General features: G+C 33.5%; 1 protein-coding gene across 1 annotated transcript in view; it reads left to right on the top strand.

The window, feature by feature from the left end:
- The window catches only part of LOC117102722, a 38,113-nt gene that overhangs the window by 15,878 nt on the left and 3,333 nt on the right, over positions 1–18,902 (top strand). The window contains exons 3-18 of the mRNA XM_033243125.1: positions 596–709; positions 3,422–3,524; positions 8,519–8,684; positions 8,855–8,955; positions 9,113–9,207; positions 9,535–9,583; positions 9,725–9,963; positions 10,303–10,392; positions 10,608–10,784; positions 11,748–11,990; positions 12,400–12,591; positions 13,623–13,787; positions 13,942–14,223; positions 16,718–16,783; positions 17,232–17,439; positions 18,594–18,704. Coding sequence (XP_033099016.1) covers positions 596–709; positions 3,422–3,524; positions 8,519–8,684; positions 8,855–8,955; positions 9,113–9,207; positions 9,535–9,583; positions 9,725–9,963; positions 10,303–10,392; positions 10,608–10,784; positions 11,748–11,990; positions 12,400–12,591; positions 13,623–13,787; positions 13,942–14,223; positions 16,718–16,783; positions 17,232–17,439; positions 18,594–18,704 — 2,401 coding nt within the window. The remainder of the gene's footprint in view (positions 1–595; positions 710–3,421; positions 3,525–8,518; positions 8,685–8,854; positions 8,956–9,112; positions 9,208–9,534; positions 9,584–9,724; positions 9,964–10,302; positions 10,393–10,607; positions 10,785–11,747; positions 11,991–12,399; positions 12,592–13,622; positions 13,788–13,941; positions 14,224–16,717; positions 16,784–17,231; positions 17,440–18,593; positions 18,705–18,902) is intronic.

The following is an 18,902-nucleotide window of genomic DNA, read 5'->3' as shown; positions in this document are numbered from 1 at the left end:
CACATTTGACAGGTATTAGATTTTTAAATTCAATTTTTTCGTTTTGCAATAATGATTAAGTCACATTTTTAAATTTCCTCTGTTTTTCTTTAATCTTAAGTATTATAAATTTTTATTATATATTATTATATCTTCTGTTTTAAATTGCACTTTCTCTAAGGATGGATTAACTAGTTTGTGAGCTACAGCGATTTTAATTGCTTTTGTTAATCATTGCCTCCTTAGATTTTCAGTTTTAATCTGTATTGTGAATTTTTATTTTACTGTATGTGCAAATTGTAATGTGATTTTTTATAAAAAGCTAAATAAAGAATGAATGAAAGAATGAAATAATTGAAATAGAAATTGTATTATTTTTATTACTCTGATACATTATTGTTAAAATCTTGCCAATTTAACGTAATAATTCTTTAATTCACCTTATGTTTTTCTAATTAACAAACTGAGATGATTGGTTAATTTGACACATTTGACAGGTATTAGATTATAATTTATTGTTATTCATTGTTTATGTTATTGTTTTTGGTAAATAAAAATGTGTATCATATAAGCTAGCTGCCATTGATTACAATCTTTACTTGTTGTTATGTTGCAGGTTGGCAACACTCCACTTCACAAATTGTTGGAATATGATCAGGAATACAAAGTTCACGAGGAGGGAATCCAAACATTGTTACATGCTGGAGCTGACCCGAGTCTATTGAATCAGGTAAAATAAATATGATATGTAGTGAGCAATTATCCAAGAAAATAAAATTTTATTTTGAATTCATTCTCAATTTTGTTCCAAAGTTAATCGCATAGTTATGCATTGTCTATTTAAAACTTGAAAATATTATGATTTTGATATGTTTTTACAAAAATGCATTTAATATTGCCTTGGATTGGATTGAAATTATTCGGTGTGAAAACCAAGAATAGCCTACGAAAGTCTAGAAGAAGACTTATTTCGAGCGGGGTCCTTCTGGTGGTGATTGTGTACACCAGGAGACAATCCCCTACTCTTTTCCGAAGAGTGTACTGCGTTCTTTAACATGCACACATGGGCCATAAATGCACATGGACCAACGGCTTAAACGTCTCACCCGAAAGATGGTGCGCTATTGTAACTTGTAGGCTATTTCAGCCCTCCAGCTGAAACACAATGAGAGGCAGAGATGGAAATTAAACCGGCGACCTAGAGATCTCCACGGTTTTGCGCACACACAGTGGCTACCACCAGTCCAGCCAATTTCCAGTGGAGTTTAAAATTACATATTAAAATGCAAAAAAAATCTTATGGAGATAAGGATGAGGATGATAAGGTGCGTGGAGGAGTGCAATGATGACGATAAGGAGAATGATGAAGAGGAGAATTTAGTCAAGGGGACAGGAACCGAAAAGGTGCACCCCACTGCTGTCATCACTTTTTATTTTATAGTTACCTTTTTGTCTGAGCTTCAAGAAATGCCTTGCATGTCCTAGTAATGCAAGATAATGTGCCAAAGTTTGTGTATCCTAATATTACAAGGGAATGTGCCAAAGTTTGCATGTCCTAGTATTGCAAGGGAATGTGCAAAAGTTTGCATGTCCTAGTATTGCAAGGGAATGTGCCAAAGTGTGCATATCCTAGTATTGCAAGGGAATGTGCCAAAGTTTGCATGCCCCAGTATTGCAAGGGAATGTGCCAAAGTTTGCATGTCCCAGTATTGCAAGGGAATTTGCCAAAGTTTGCATGTTCTAGTATTGCAAGAGAATGTGAAAAATTTTGAAGAACTATTCCTGATCATGTGATTAGTTCTATAGAGGCAATTACATGCCAAAAGTATGGGTTCAAAATCAACGAAGAAATGCAATCCAACGATAAACAACTGCAGGCATCAACGTTTCATTCAGAGATTGACCCTCAAAAAGCAAGTTCTCAGCACAGATGTTGGCATAGATATCAGCCTTCTGCCTCCTTGCAAGTCAAGTCTACAGCTTCACAAAAAACTGTGCAACTTCTAAACTTCAATATGGCGAATGTCGCTGGAGCAATACCACCACCTATCAAAACCTACCCTACTTAGATGGATTAAAGGAGCAGATGGTGTGAACTTCCAATGGACACACCAGGAGATAATGCCAAAGGACCTTGCTTCTATCGTAACTATGAGCAACCAAACTTTGATAGCAATGATGATGAGAATTTTTAGCCACGAAGATGATCATTTTTATGCTTCTGGTTCTGATTCTGAAGATAATTAAGAGTATTTCTGATGTTAACCTTTACAAAACTTAATCATGTGTGTACTGAACAGCTCTTCTGACACCAGAATATAATGCCATATACCGTATAAGGTAAATATCCATTTTATTATGCATAATATGGCAGGTAACTTTTTTTATGGAATAATCTACTCAAAAGTAAAAATACATGTTACATTTTGTCTGTTCAGTTTTTTAATGCATGAGTAATAGCTGTATATAACGCATTATTTAAATATTTGCATTTTAGCTTGACCTTTAACCTTACACTGTATCAACGAATACATAATCAAATGTTAAAGTTTATTGACACATTTTGAAAAAAATTTCCTACATTTTGGTGTTAAATACATTATATATGTACAATTTACCAGAAGTTATGACGATGTAAAATACCCATATCCCCAAAATATCCCACAAAAGTACCTATCTTTGATATCGGTTTACGGGTACTGGCAACCAGAAATTGCTTGAGTAACAAGGTGTTCCTTGAGCCTTATACATATAGGCAACTAAAAATAATAATGACAGATATAAAGCAGGGGGGGGGGGTGGTACAGGGGGTGTTCGCAGCTCTTGGACTAATTATATACATGTAGATAATAATTGCATTATATTCCTATGATGATAATGATGAAGGTAACGACGATGGTAATGATAGTGACTATATTTGTCACTATCATCACCACCGTCGTTACATTCATCTTATGCTGCAGAATGCTGCAGTATAGGTAGCATTGCATTGAAGGAATATCAACAGCACTTGATGATGAGATGATGATATGGTACATGTTGATAATGAGGAAGCAGATGATAGTGATGTTGGTTTCAAATGTGCTTAGTGATTTCAGTGGTAGTGAATAAGATGATTACAATTTTTAAAAGTTTAAATAATAACAAAAATAAAAACAAAATTCAAGTTGCATATGGTTTGAATTACAGTATTAAAAAGCAGCAATTGCTGATGATCACTTATACAGAAATTGTAGCGCAATATTAAAGTGTTTCCATTGTTTACAGGCAATGTATTCGCTCTAATCAATTAATGTGTCAACACGTTACGAACTAAAGAAGTGTGGCATATTTTTTAATTATGTTTTGCTATCACTGTTAATTAGTGTTACATAGTATAAAACATTACGTATGATTGATATTGATTTAATTCATGACTTTTGATTTATGATTGCTGTTACAGCGAGGTCAGACTCCAGCAGATATCTATATGCTGAATACATGTGAGGAGTACTATGATACTAGTAGGGCAGCGCAGAAGGATTCCCTTTTAAAAATATTACACAGTAAGCAGTTCATAAAATTGCAATATTCATTGTAATCAGTGTTGAGTAGTTCAGTGTAATTTTATTGACTTCTTCAAATTAATTGGATAACTTATATTACTAATAGCAATTATAAGAACGGTAACAGCAAAAGCAGCAAAAATAATAGGTTCAAAAACATTCATATGAATCCATATAATGCACACATCCTGTAATAAAAAAAAATAGTAAAAGCAACAACAATAAAAATTTCAATAATAATCATTTGAATCAATATAATGCACACATTGAAGCCTGTTATTAAAAAAAAACTTTCACAAAACAACAAATTGATAGCAATATTTAAAAAAATCAGTAATATTGATGTGATTTTTTTTGTCCTACTGGTATAAACATTGTTTAAAACCACACATCCCATGTCCTTTTTAGATAAACAATTTTTTCATAAATTTTACATAATACATACATTCGTTGATTTGTCGTTAAAACATAAAAGAAAAAAATTATATCTTGTCTGTCAAATTATAAGGACAAAGTTCTTTTAGCAATATGTGAACTTTTAATAGCTGTTATAAATTTAATAAACATTGCATTCACAACCCTTTGAAATTGAATTACTTATTTAGTTATATAATTCCTTTGTTAATAAATATACGAAATTATGTTATTACATTGCAAAGCATTGTCCATTTAAACTGTGAATATTACTATGATTTTTTTTAGTCAAAATTTAAATAGATCAGTTCTTCCTCACATCGTTAGTTTGCTATCACATTTTACTCCGTAGGCCTATGCTTTATTTTATACTCGAAAATTCACAAAAAAAAAAAAAAAAAAAATCATTTTACTTACAAGTTTTACTCCAAGACAGTACATCATTTTTGGTTTTACAATTTACACTTAATTATCAGTAAAAACATCATCAATAACAGCATTTATGTTTCTATTGCCAGTGTCTCAACTCGCTCTTGTGCATCTCGTTTCCAGCTTTTGTGTCAGGTCTGTTGTTTGTATGAAGACACCGAAATTCAGTGTCCTTTATCCAATCAGACAGACAATATTTTCCATTCAGTTTCTGAAATTCAAATTAAAATTAGCAGAGGAGCCCTGGAATACACATCAATCACAGCATATGACGTTTACAGATTATGCGTTAACAGTTACATTAATAATAATAATAATAATAATAGTAACAATAATAATAATATTACTGATCATAATAAAATATCAGCTAATACTCTAATATCTGAGCGAGCAATACAGCGTTATAATCAAGGATTAACCATCAATTACGTACATTCTAATAAAATTTATAATATGATAATCAATAATAAGATAAAACAAACTATAAATTGATATGCTAAGTAAAATCTATTAGAACAAAGCGTTAGCACACGAATTCTTTATTTACAACTTACGGTCTGTACTGACTCCTGAAAAATACATAAACTCGGCTTTCTTAGCACACTACCGTATATACCTTCTTATTTTTAGCTATCGCTGTTCATAGGGCTATTTCCAATTTAATATCCACTGTTTCGAAAACTGGAGCTAACGCTCCTAAATGGCTTATATTTTCCATGTGCTATCGTACTCAAGACCCACTCTCATTGAGTCTCTTCACGGATCTGCCCCTGAATTTCAGATTTCCCGGCAATCCGTATCATACGTTCTTACGCAAATCATGGACCTATTAATTCCGCTCTCTTGTGACACTGCGAAAACAGTAAATACCACACCTAGAAATATGAAAAACAATTATGGTAAGGCTAAAGTATGTCATCCTGTTTGTTTCATTTTTTTCCCCTTCTCCCAAAATTTTCAGCAAACAAAGGATCGGACCAACAAAGCGGTCAATTTGGAACACCGACTGGTCATAACTAGCACATTATTCCGTTGCAGCTGAAATATGTACGACAAAACACGTGTTTTTCATAACGAACACATTTTTCAAGCATTCCTAACCGTGTTATTTTGGCCAGTTTCTGCCTTGAAAAAACAAATGGTATTTTTTTTTGCTCAGCAGAAACAAACCACAAGTTAGCGCCTGGCAGGTAAGAGCGAGTAAATCCGGTTCGAAACTCTACTGAATTGATTTTGTGTCGACAATAATTAGACCTCTGATTAATTACAAATATTAATTAGGCAGATTTCAGACTTTAAAGCCCCTTTCACAAAGCCCCTTTATAACCGAAAGGATCTTATAGAATGGCGTACTATTGACGGTTAAAAACACAAAGGGCGACATTTTTTTGTTTACATTTTTGTCAATATGGCACCTGATCAAGCTGTTGTTGTGTAACTGTTGCTTGGCTCTGTTTATGTATGTGCATTACAAAAACATAATATTCTTATTTCGGCTAGAGCAATTTGAAATATCATGTTTAAGGCGAAGAAGATTGGAATTTCGAGCAGTTGAACAATGGCGACGAAAAATGGGAAGGGAAAAAGTTCAATTCCACCGACCTCAATTGTTTTAACTTCAACCTTATTTGTTTATGCATAAATGCAGCAATAGCCTGGTTCACGTCGAACTTTTATCTAGGTATACATCCACTTAACTAGACTAAGTTAAAAGTTCGACGTGAACCACTCAATTATAGCTAGATAAAAGGCTTAAGTGACTTAAGTTAAGTGACTTAACTTTACTAGAATAACGGTAAATTAACTTGCTTACCGGTAAAGTCGGCTCTGATTATAAGGACACGATTACGTAACGTAGGCATCTAAGCCAGCGTTGTTGTATTGTACTACCATATCATCTTCTGGCTGGTAACAAACGTACTCCAACAATGCTAACAACAGCATCGAAGTAGTCTCATTAGTCTGGTTTTCAGAAAATATTTGTAATATTATGGGTAAAAACCAAGCAAACGTCCGTTTTACGAATAGTCGATATTACTAATGACCTTTGCATCATCGACCAAGTAATAATGTTAAAAAGTCCGATTGCGTACATTTTTCAAAGTGATAATGTATATTTTTCTTAATAATAAAATCAGATTTGTTGTATTTATTTATTGACAATTCAATCTTTTCCATTTCTGCTATTAATAGTCGCTATTAATTCAGTTTCAATGAACTACCACCAACGCCAATCGTTAAAATGAGCGCATGTTTACGATGACGAAATAAAAAAGTGTGTTTAAGTCAGCAACTTATTTAACACCGCGAAGCTAGATTTTCGCGAAGTGCATGTAAAAAACACAATTGAGCGATCTAAACACTACAAAACAGGACAGAAAGGTCCATAAAGTATACAGATGTTTTAATGAAAATTAAAACAATATTTTGTTAAATGGAAGAATGCTAGCTAGCGATTAAAATAATTCGTTTTTTATCGAAGGTAAATTTAGCTAGTGCCTAGAGAACCTACTACAGTACTGTACTTAGATTGCGATAGAACACGCTGCTGCACTGTCGTTGGTTTGTACTGGTCGGCTAGGTTAGGTAGTGGAAACTCACACTTTCTCTAGCCTACAGTAGTTCACACATTTTTTTGAACGAATACCACTTGGTACTAGAGGTCGTAAAATACAGTAGATGTTTTATTAAACAAGCCTTTCCACCGTGTGACGTCGACGGCCCGCCCTGAAACTGGCTGGCTGTTTATCTGGCTCTAACTTGGCATCGAATGAAATTAGGGGATTATCGTATCATGTTTCAAGACGGGTATATCTAGATAAAGTTCGACGTGAACCAGGCTAATATCGAGTTAACCCTTTCGGACAAAGCAAGCTAGTAACCGCTACCGCAATATTGCAGCAATATTACTAGGTGCCCAGGTGGTCTACTATAGGAAGCTGGCATCTTGGCGAATCGACTCTTTCAGACAGAAACCTATGCTGGTGTGCTTACCGCAATATTGCGGTATGCAGCTCCGTCTGTAAGGGGCTTACAGTGCCATACTGTTATCTAAAGGTGCCATACTAAGTCATTAATTTTCTTACCTCAGGCCAAACCATAGTGGGCGATGAGGTGGTACCGACCCTCCATCTGTGAAAGTCCCTCCCTCAGCGCCTCTATTGCAAATTCCTACTGGATCCCCTAATTAAATCATTTATTTATAGAATTGGCGACCACAACCGAAGAGGGTCCCGTCTCAGAAAGCCACAGGGCCCACGCCCACAGCCTTATGCCACTGAGTAAAATAGATTGTAAGATACAAGTAATCCTGATCTATGCATGTATAACTTTCTATTTATTTATGCGATGTGCTATTGAAAATTTAAATTTTACATTTTAATCACCGAATTTTTATATTTTAGTAATCAATAACTGAAAATAACAAATTTGAATGAAAAAAACAAATTCCCAGTCAATTTTCGAAGTTAAACAGTAACACTTCTGTATTTTGCATCGATATTTTTTTTATATACTTATTATAAAGAATTGATTTTTTTTGTTTGTCTCTTCACTTGTTCATGCTTTATACTATTTTTCTTCATCAACAAACGCCTTTAATTCATATATTGAAGTCTAAATTTTACAAGCGACCGTTATTAGGCACTAATGAACATTTTCTTTACTTACACATGCATATGTACTCAGCTTATGTGTTTTTTTAATACACTCCCGCGCATTAAAGTTGAGTATGCCTCTGTCTACAAAATAAAAGAGCATAAGACCTGTTATGAAAAATATGGCAATACTTGACTAGTACCTTATGCTATTGAGCAGTAAGTGTTACAGTCGGGCTCCAATAAATTGTCAACTCTAGTAGTGCAGACAATTGGTTTTAACCTAGCACATCAGCTGATTTAATATGAATAATTTTATATAAGGAACAAGATTTTAATTTGAATTTCAAAATATTTTGATACGCTTTGATGAATGTAATAATTATTACATAATTGTATTTTTGTTAAATTATGTATATAAAACCTTAATTCATTATATATGCCTAATTGTATTTTTAAAACAATAATTAAAAAGGGATATCGTGCCCAGGTGTTGAAATTATGTTTGTCTTGTAAGTTGAATAAAGTATAAACCAGCAATATTATTTTTTTAAGAGGGGATTGTCCCAGTGGAAATATTGGCTCGCGGTGCAGATGCATTGAATGCTTTTAATAAAGCTCTGTCTGAGGGTAAAACAGAGGTTAACCAAGGAAGAACAGTTTTCGTGGGCCTTGAGAGAGTAGGAAAAACATCTACCATCAACTCATTTTTAAGGAATCCGTAAGTTAATTATAGTTTTAAATTTGTGATGTTATTACGTGATATAAAAATATTTTGTATACTTCCTTTACTATCTATACCAATAAATGTTATGCTTTCTATATTTCATATGTAAACTTAGTATTATTAAAGAGCTCAATAACATTTAGAGATATATAATTTTATTTTAGTTTCAATCAAAATCAAAACATTACTGATGCAATTGCTAAGACAATGGTGTGCACCCAAGATTTAGATGATGAATTCAATTGGACCGAAACATACAGTCAATGTAAGAAATTCAATTTTTTAATTTGTAATTTTTATTATTGCCATTCAAAATATTTTTTAAACAAAAAAAATATTGACATGATATTTTTTATTTAAATTCTATTTATTCAAAATAATTGATTTATACAAGTACATATAATAATTTTTTGTACTTTCAGCAGCTGATATCTTTGAAAATGAAATTGTATGTTCGATAACGAATCAATTGTTAGAGAAAGAAAACGAGGAGAGAAGGGAAGTAACACAAGGGAAAGTGAGATTTTAAAATTATTAATTATTAATATTGTGTGATACTTAAACGATAATATTAGTAATGACAATGTGAATGGTAAAAGTCATCTAAAGTATTTAGTTAAGTGTGTTCGGTTGTTAAGATGCTTTATTGCAATCCCAGGTTGCTAGGTTTAAATCCTGTGACACCAGGAGCAACTCCAGTACTACCTAATGCTCACAAAAAAGTTCCTCATAGTTTTATAAAAAATCAGTTTCATCCTGTAAATGAAGCATCACTTTGCTGTTTTGATAAGAATGACATTAAAAATCATTTTCTTTGAGGCTTTTAATTTATATCTGTTTCAAGGATGTGTTACCATCCGCAATCGAAGATGATGAGGCTGAATACAGGGAGGGTAAGCCTTCTCATTTTCTACTATTTCCATGTGAAAGACTATCTTCACCTTTTCTCATTTAAGTCATCAGTATGCAGCACTATTGTAAGTGTTTTTTTATATTATGTAACTTTTTAATTTTAAGTTTATTTTTTCATTAAGGACAATCATTATCAGAAGCCACCAGGGATACAGAAATTGAACCAGATGTTAAACGAAGACGAAAAAATCTACACACACAGTCAAATATTCCAGAAAAAATAGCCAAAAAGGTTCAGGAGAGAATAAATGAAATCAAGTTCACAAGAAGAGGAACAAGTGAGGAGCAAAAACCTGGCAACAACTTTATCATGAACATCTGGGACTTTGGAGGCCAGCCAGTGTACCATGTGATACAAAGAGTAATATCTTGACATTATTTAAGGAATTTAGTTTTTGTCCTTAGAAAAATGTATTTCAAATGTTGTTAATACTTACTCTTTTAAAAATTAGAACGAGATAATGTTTTCCTATGCCACTTATCAGCCACGTAAATAATACCGTTGCTATATTCTTTTGCATTTGCCCTTAAAACATTAGTTAATAATCATTTTATAAATATTGTAGCATGACACCTGTAAATTGATAACACTTTTAAATTGATCTTTTTAAATGAGCATTTTTTTTTTATTGATTTTGAGATGTTTACAGTCTCAAACAGTAAAAGTATATATTAATTAATTTATAATTATTTTTTGTAGATTTTTATGGTATCTTTTGCCATTGTTTGTGTTGTATTCAATCTAGAAGATGCCCTTGATGCCCCTGCCAGCGTCAGAGATCCAACAACAGTAAGCATCTATTCTTGTTAATATTTATTTCAACAACCAGGTTTTATATGTGATTTTTTTTAAATCAATAATTGAAATTAGGCTATCTTTATGTAGATCTATTCTAAATTTATCAATGTGATTATTAAAAATTGCCAAACATAGGCCCTACAGATGTTTTCTCATTGTCTTTATTCTTGATTAATATACACTGTGTTGTATTTTTTATACTTAAGGGTAATGTGTACCCACATCGAATGACAAATCTTCAGTTCATTCTTTTCTGGATTCGTTCAGTATACACACACAGTAGAGAATCAGATCTGAATGATGGACAACTTTCACCATCGGTAATAGTGATTGGTACGCACCTAGGCAGCCTTGAAGGGAATGAAGAAGAACAGAAAATTAAGGTAAAGCTTGAACACATAAAACAATACAATTATATTATTATTACTGTAGATAGATGTCCTATGGGCACGCACAAACTACTCACGGTCAGACCTAATGTAATCAAGGCTGTTAACTTAATTTTGGTGGTGTTAGCGGCCGCTTGATTGAAGGAACAGGTTTATAGCTGAACAGATGTTGAGATAGATAGATTCTTAATTTTTTTTATTGAACAATTTTTTTTTATAACGTTATATCATTATTTAATTTTTATTATTGAATGCTTCTACGAAAAGCTTTTCACCAAGTGAAGTGTATACATTTCTCATGTTTTACACAATGTACACTGGTTGCCTGTAAAGATATGTATTTATTTGACGTTAAAAGGATGTTAAAGGATGTGTTCCTGCCTACATCTTCAATCTTTTTTGCACCTTCAGTAACCCAACCCTTTGTTCATTCAGCCAACTCAACACTTTGTTCACCCAACCGACCCCACTTGAAACTACATAGTACTGTGTATCAAAACAGCATTTTCATAGTTCCAAACTTTGGAACATTCCAACAAAATAAAGTTCCAACATTTTCAAATCAAAAATCAAATGACATCCAACTGCATTTTCACAGCACTTGGTACAATCGCAACACTTGAAACCATAAACACACTATTATTATTGTTATTATTGTCATTGTCGTCGTCGCCGCCGCCGTAATTGCATTGGTATATTTGTATTATTATATTTAATGTCATTTTTTATAATAATAATAATAATACTTATTATTAGTATGATTAAAATTATTTTTGTAACTAAATACTACCATAAGGGGAACTTAGACAATGGAGAAATTAGAGAACAATTAAGAAAACCATGTTAAGGGAAAAATAACACAACTTTAAAGGGAAAATTAAATAAAAGAAATTCCTCATTAAAAGTCCGATTTATCGAAAGGTTATAAACCATGATTTATTTTTTGATATTTTTCAGGCCGAAGGATTATTCCGCAAAATTCAAGAAGCATTGAAGGGCAAACCTTATGAAGCAATGGTGTTTCCCACGTTCTTTGCTATTGAAAACAGCCTACCGTTCTCCAGGAGCAATGCTTCTAACATCATGAAGCAAATCTTGGAATTTTCGAAGAAGATGGTTAGAAATCTGCCTTTAAAATGGTTGCTTGTTCAACAGGAAATCCAGAAGTTGAAAGAGCGTATCTATCTACCAACGGAGGAGGTTAGATATTTAACAAGTTCCCTTAAATATTTAAATTTAGGATGAATTGTAGGAGAATAATTTGCGATAATTGTACTACTGGCTACTGAATATTACAGAGCATCCATCTTTCCAGTATGACGTGATCATTATACGATATATAATTATTCATATAATTCATCAAACGTATTAATACTTCTTGGTTGACCTAAATCAACTATCGTTATTGGCTTCATTTTTTTGTGTATCTCTGATTCTTGGCACTTTGAATCCTATGAAAAAGGGGCGATGCCAATGTGCATAACCATTACACTTCATTATTGATAAATTTCAGTAGTCCTATTTATCAGTTCCTTTTTTTATACTATAATTGAAATTACAAAAATTGACATTAAAATAAATTTGTCCCATTTGGTATATTTTGTGTTAGGTGATTGCATTAGTTGACCGGTGTGGGGTCAAACAAGACGCTCAAAGAGTGCTGCTTGAGTATTTACACGACATTGGCGACATCCTGTACTATCCTGATGACGAAGCCTTAAAGAACATTGTTGTGTTGGATCTGATGGGAATAGTTGATATGTTTAAAACAATAATCACTGTTATTGACCCTCAACTTATGGTAAGCTAAATAACTTCCTGTCAGTTTCTTCATTATCTAATAGTTATTTTAATAATAGAAACCACTTCTATATTCAAATCCACCAATGGGTATGCAGAAAAGAAACACAAACAAATGATCAACCAAACAATGATGAATCTTAAGTAAAATTGTCAAATACGTTGGCAGGAATCAGACAAAAAAATAATTAAAAATATCTATTTTGAGGTTGACCATGTAATTAAAAACCTGAAAGCTACTGTAGTAATTTCTAAAATATTTTCACTAGAAGTTTATATTGTAATTATTTTCTGCCAATAAAACAATCAAATAATAAGTAAATTCATATATTAAACAGAAAATTGTTTCATAAAATTGTAAAAAACATGGCACAGAAAAGTGTTGTTTGATATTGATTTGGTTGTGGCTGATGTAGCATAAAAACTGGTTGTGAAAAATATATAAAATTGTAAGCACAGGTAAGTTGTGAATCTTTGTATTTGTATTATTTTAGAGGATTATCGGTATGAATGAAAGTAATACCAAAGCTAGGGTGAGTTTGCACCCTAATGATAAGAAGCTTAACCACCCCTACCACTCTTCCTATTCCCCTCCCCAGTTTTTTTTTTACCGATTTTCCATTATATACCCTTTTTGTGTTATTATTCACAATGAAACACAATAGCCCATCTACCACAACAGGTCTGTTGGCGCCAAGATCGTCAGGCCCAGGTTGACCATCATTGTTAGCCATATCAGCCGATAGCGTCCCTAGCAGCCAATCAAGCCAAATGGCGCGAATTGCCTATATGGGGCTTGTACACAAAAGTCAGTAAAAATTCTACCAACATACCAAATCACAAATAATCAGATAATATAATCACTTTACTAAGCATTCATAAATCAAATGCTTTGTAAATATTTACCAATATCCAAGGGAAAATTCGGAATTTTGATCACATTTTTCTGACAGTACATATCGGACATCGTTTAGTCTTCAGTTAAAAAATTATCACATTAAATTTAAAAGGGCAATTTTATTTAACTTTCAGGATCCAGCACTAAAAGATGCCTGGAAAAAATTGAACTGTGGGATCCTAGAGGAGCGTCTGTTAAGACATCTCTGGAAGAGGTTTAATTTTTCCGATAAGACATTTGACTTCTTCGTATCTCTCATGCAAAAGTTTGGACTGGTGTGTAAGAAAAAGATGACAACGGTATTTTTATTTCTTCTGTTATTTTTTTTCTTTATTATATATATTTTATCGCATCAATGCAAAACTATGTAAAATTTAGAATTATAATGTTTGTGTATTTTGATTGTTTTGTCGAATATTTTGCAACGTAAAATGCTGTTTTGTTATCTTCTAGGATGGTGGACGTATTTTCTACGTCCTTTCACGTTTGAAACCTCAACGTTTAGATACATTGTCCACTGAGGCTAATGGGAAGAGTGCAGTTTCAATCTTCCACGACTTTGGTCGCTATCTACCGGACGATCTTTTCCAGCGTGGAGTAACCAAATTCATTGAGGAATTCCAAGTAGAAGGTCATGAACCTAAACTATCTTATGAGCATGTGGAGTTGAATATCGATGAAGATCACCGTGTCGTTCTGAGTGTAGCCTCCATTAAGCATCGTCGTATGTTCCAGGTAGGGCCTATACGTTACTTTAATCATCAATAAATTACATTGATGACCATTATTATAATTGTCGTTATCAATCACCACGTTCGTTATCATGATCACCTACCGTCTCATCATTCCATATCATCATCATCTTCATCATCATCATCATCGTAAAGCACAAAAATACACTGCGCCCTCACTTGGTTGTTGTCAACTCAATTTCAAACTTTAATGACCGGTAATATCATTAATCTATATATAGATGTTCGAAATCTGTAAAGATACAAACAATACAACATAGGCTTTAACTATGCAGCTCGTTGGCATAGCAACGGCATACTAAATCACTCAAGCGTGACGACTACCCTAGCGAGTAAGGTTGTAGTAACAGTGCGGTGGCCTACTAATGACAGAAGTTGAACAATTTTCTCTCACTCACAACTAGTAATTATATTTTAACTTGCCTATTCCGCATGTATACTGGGTATTTAACATTGTTAATAATCAACTGCCATTAACCATTAAGTGTTCATCACAATCAAAATGATTATATTAAACATCAAATTAACATGCATCAAATCATCAATGAACTACACGATAAGTTAAATCATGTTTCTTCGCTGGGCAACACAGCTATAGGCCCTATCTACTGATGAGTGAATGGCTGTCACAAAATACTGCCTAAATTATTATCGCCAACTCACATGTTAAACCAATCCTCATCTATTGATTCTACAATAATTAACTTTATGGAGATTAGAAAACTATTAATTGTCTACTCACTCTTGAGCTCTCAATAAGCCAAGCCTCTGTTCGCGTACTACACCAAGAGCTGTTTTCGTTTTTTTAAGGCGACTACGACGACGCAGCACACGTACGTAGGCCTACGGAGGGGAGTTAGTCGACCATGGTTTTATTAACAGAGAACAATGTTCCCTTGTTTTATATTTGTAAAAGGAAATGTGAGAAAAAACTTTAGTCAAATACTGTATACAAAATAAAAAGTTTCCAGAAAACACTGAGTGATGTTTCGCTGTTGGCTAGGATCTACCTAGGCTAGGCCTAGCTGTTAAAGAATCGTTAACCAGGAGAAGAGGGTGTCAGGCCTGCTCAGACAATTTGCCAAATGCAACGATGATGTACAAAAAAATAACAATTTCAAACAGAGGTATTCATATAGCAAGGCTTGATCCACGATATAAAGGGCGGATGCCCTAGCTAGCGGCACCAGATAATGTGTTTTCTCTTACCCGAAATCCACCCTGACAAGGCTAGGCTAGCCTAGCCTAAGCCTAAGGCCCTTTTTTCACTAGATCCCCTGATTTACCTAATTTTATGTTGTGACTATTCATTCCTCATTTATTGCATGTGTATAAATAGGCCTTCATAAAACATTTAATTACTCACTTGTTTTAATAATTAATTCATTATTAAACCAGGGAGTTGTTATACGAACAATGCTCGATCGCGGATGCGATGAAAATTGCAACCACAACAAAAAAGTTACTGATTGGTCAATATTAGTCAGGGGCGGATCCAGAAATGTCCAAAAGGGGGGGCCGGAAGGGGGGGCCGAAAGTTGGGCCGATTGAGACACATCTAGATGTGTATAACAACACTGTCGTAGGGGGTCCGGGGGCATGCCCCGCGAAATTTTTGTGTTCTAGACGCCCGAACATAACATTTGAGGCATTCTTGGCCATCATTTTTTCCTTTTTCTCTCTTTTTTTCCTTTTTTTTTTTCTTTTTTTACCTCCCAAAAGGGGGGGCCGGGGCCGGGCCGGCCCCCCCCTAAATCCGCCCCTGATTGGGTAGTCGCCACTACGCCAAATTCAGAAATTGGCGTTGTCGCGGAAGCTGTCACAACGTCGATTAAGCCAGTAAGGTTTGTGAGCATGCGCAGATGTCTGTTACGCTGTATTAGTTCGTAGTAGACTGGCCGCGTAGTCAAAACGAAAAATGCCTATTATCTGACGTTTCTAAATCGTCGTCTACATCAAAATTACGCGCTTAGGTGATAATGTATTAAAATGAAATAGAGGGCGCAATTGCAATATCGTGAACGATATCATCATCATCATCATCATCATCATCATTATCCTAACCATCGTCAATAAAATCGGAGTACATCAAAAACAATTACGTATTTGCTAATACCAATAATGCTAAAGATTTATATAGCGCCAATTCCAATTACCCCTTGTCACTGGATAATATGCAACGGCAAACCAACATAAAGTGCAACCTTCCCAGCTCTATGAGGAGTATACATGTCATGCACACGTACAATCAATGCCACAACATTCTACCGGGTATTCATATCATGATACTTCTGGGTTGAGGGAGAAACATGGATAAAGTGTCTTGCCTTAGGACAATAGCGACTTGCACCTTGACGTTTTTGAACCACGACCTCAAGTTTTTACCAAATTGAATGAAGAGCATAAACACAGAAGAAACTAAAATACTTGCATTCCTTAATTATATTCAAATGACAGAGGCTATTTGTCTTTTGCAGACAACAATCATCCGACAAAAGATCCTTACTAAAGATGATGAACCCTTGCCGAGAGTGTGTAAGAAGGTACGGTGTTGATAATAAATACATTTTGTGTATTCATTTTGCATTTTTTTATGTTGACAATCTGAAAGCTATTGGATAACAATTTCTTATTGTAAAATATTCCAATTGTAATCTAAAATTTTTTCGTCATATGAAAAAAAAAATACAAACATCAAATAATTCAAACATCAAGTTGCATCGAGTCAAAAGCCAAATTAAAAAATTGCACCTTAAACATATAATCATTTGTAATAATATAAAAATGTTATTGTATTTATTTTTTTACATTACACCCTTCGAACAGAATGGTGGGGATGCCTAGATAACCCATTAAAGTACAAGACTTACTTTTTTCCAATGGAGTCTAACAAGCCACCACTTCAAATTGTCTGCAAAGAAGGTCATAAAAAGTACAAATAAGAAATTGATAAAAATGCACATGTGTATCCTATATGTTTCTCTACTTCAGGTACTTAATTTCCTCGAAATGGAATTAAAGGTCTTTTGTAAGAGTGGTGCAAGAGGAGTTGAAGTCACAAGGTACATTCGTTGTATTTGTAATAATGCTCACATGCATATCGTGCGAAAGTTTGATAAAAATGCTCTGCGATGCGGAAGCGATGGAATGGAAGTGGCACGCTACCGCCGATTATTTGAAGATGTGCCGCAGCAAGCAGGTAACACAATTTGTTCATATATATAACACAAATACGAGCTTATGAAACAGTTTAAGCTAATTAGCACTTCCATTGATATTTATATTAAATTCATATCTTTCATTAATTTTAATGTGCAGTAGAACCCCTCCTTTGGAACACTATTAAGGGGATGAGAACAGTTTGTAAGTGTGCCAAGTGGTCAAATCAATGCTGTGACTTATTTATATAAGGGGACAGTTAGTTGTATCACAACAATTACAGCAGTCTCATTATAAGAAAAAATAATCATTCAACTTTGATACCTTTGAACAAATTATTTCCTTTGTATAATTTAATTTTTACCATCATGGAATTTTTTTGTTGTTGTTTCCATACCATAACATGCACCCTCATTTCTAAGACGTTACTCTATTCATGCAACATGCATCAAATAGAAAGAACAATATTTTTAAACATACATGTTTGGTTATTAATATAGGAACATACAACTAAGTCTTAATTACATTTTTGTTGATTTCATATTAATAAATTATATTAGCATTGCAATTTATTGGTATAAATTAATTCCAATTCTACTATATTTCTTCTGTCAATAAATATAAAATTATGAAGAAGAATTTTATTTTTGTCCTCAGTCTATGAAAACATGCCGTTTGTTTGGTCCCAATGGTGCCTCCTTTATAGGGCTGCTGTAATAATAATAATAATAACATTTTATTCTTATATAGCGCATTATGCTAAAGCCTCAATGCGCTTAACAAAAAAAATAAAAATGCTAGGAGAAATTTAAGAAAAGTACATGTTAAAAAGGTGAGTTTTTAAAGCTGCCTTAAAACCAACAATGGAGGTTGCCTGTCGGATTGTAATAGGCAAAGCATTCCAAAGGAAGACAGAAGTCCAAGAAAAAGAACTATTGCCATAATGCTTTTTTGACGGGCGAATAGAATGAGCAAGTAGAGACTTTGAACTAGATCTCAGAGACCTCTTAGGAATATAAGGATGAATTAGTTGCGCAATAAACATTGGCGAAGAATAATGAAGAGATTTAAAAATAAACAAACAAAATAACTTTACAATTTACAGTATTAATCGTCATTACCATTCATCAACAATATATAGTACCTTAAACAAATGGTCCTATAGACTCTGCAATAAGAGTGAATAATTTATAGGCAGTCAAAAGAGCGCACTCATTTGTAATTTAAAATTGTTTTACATTGACATTTACTTTTATTATTTCTCAGCTCTGTCAGAGTCTCATCCACCAATCACTAAACCTGAAGGTAAGTTTACAGATTGAGGGATAAAAGAAAAGTGGTTTATAACATATTACAGAGGAAATATCACAAATGAAAATTGTGTGGGTATTGCATAATATGATAGAGGTATACGATTGTACAACTGACGAACGCAACTTGTAATTTGGAAAGAAAAAGTATCTCTATAATTAAACACACACACACACACACACACACATATAT

Source organism: Anneissia japonica, unplaced genomic scaffold (genome assembly GCF_011630105.1).
Source record: "Anneissia japonica isolate Jap-2015-1 unplaced genomic scaffold, ASM1163010v1 scaffold16577_len186930_cov114, whole genome shotgun sequence".
NCBI classification, from domain to species: Eukaryota; Metazoa; Echinodermata; class Crinoidea; order Comatulida; family Comatulidae; genus Anneissia; species Anneissia japonica.
The sequence above is the reverse complement of the archived record's forward strand: the minus strand, read 5'-3'. Positions and strand labels throughout refer to the sequence as shown.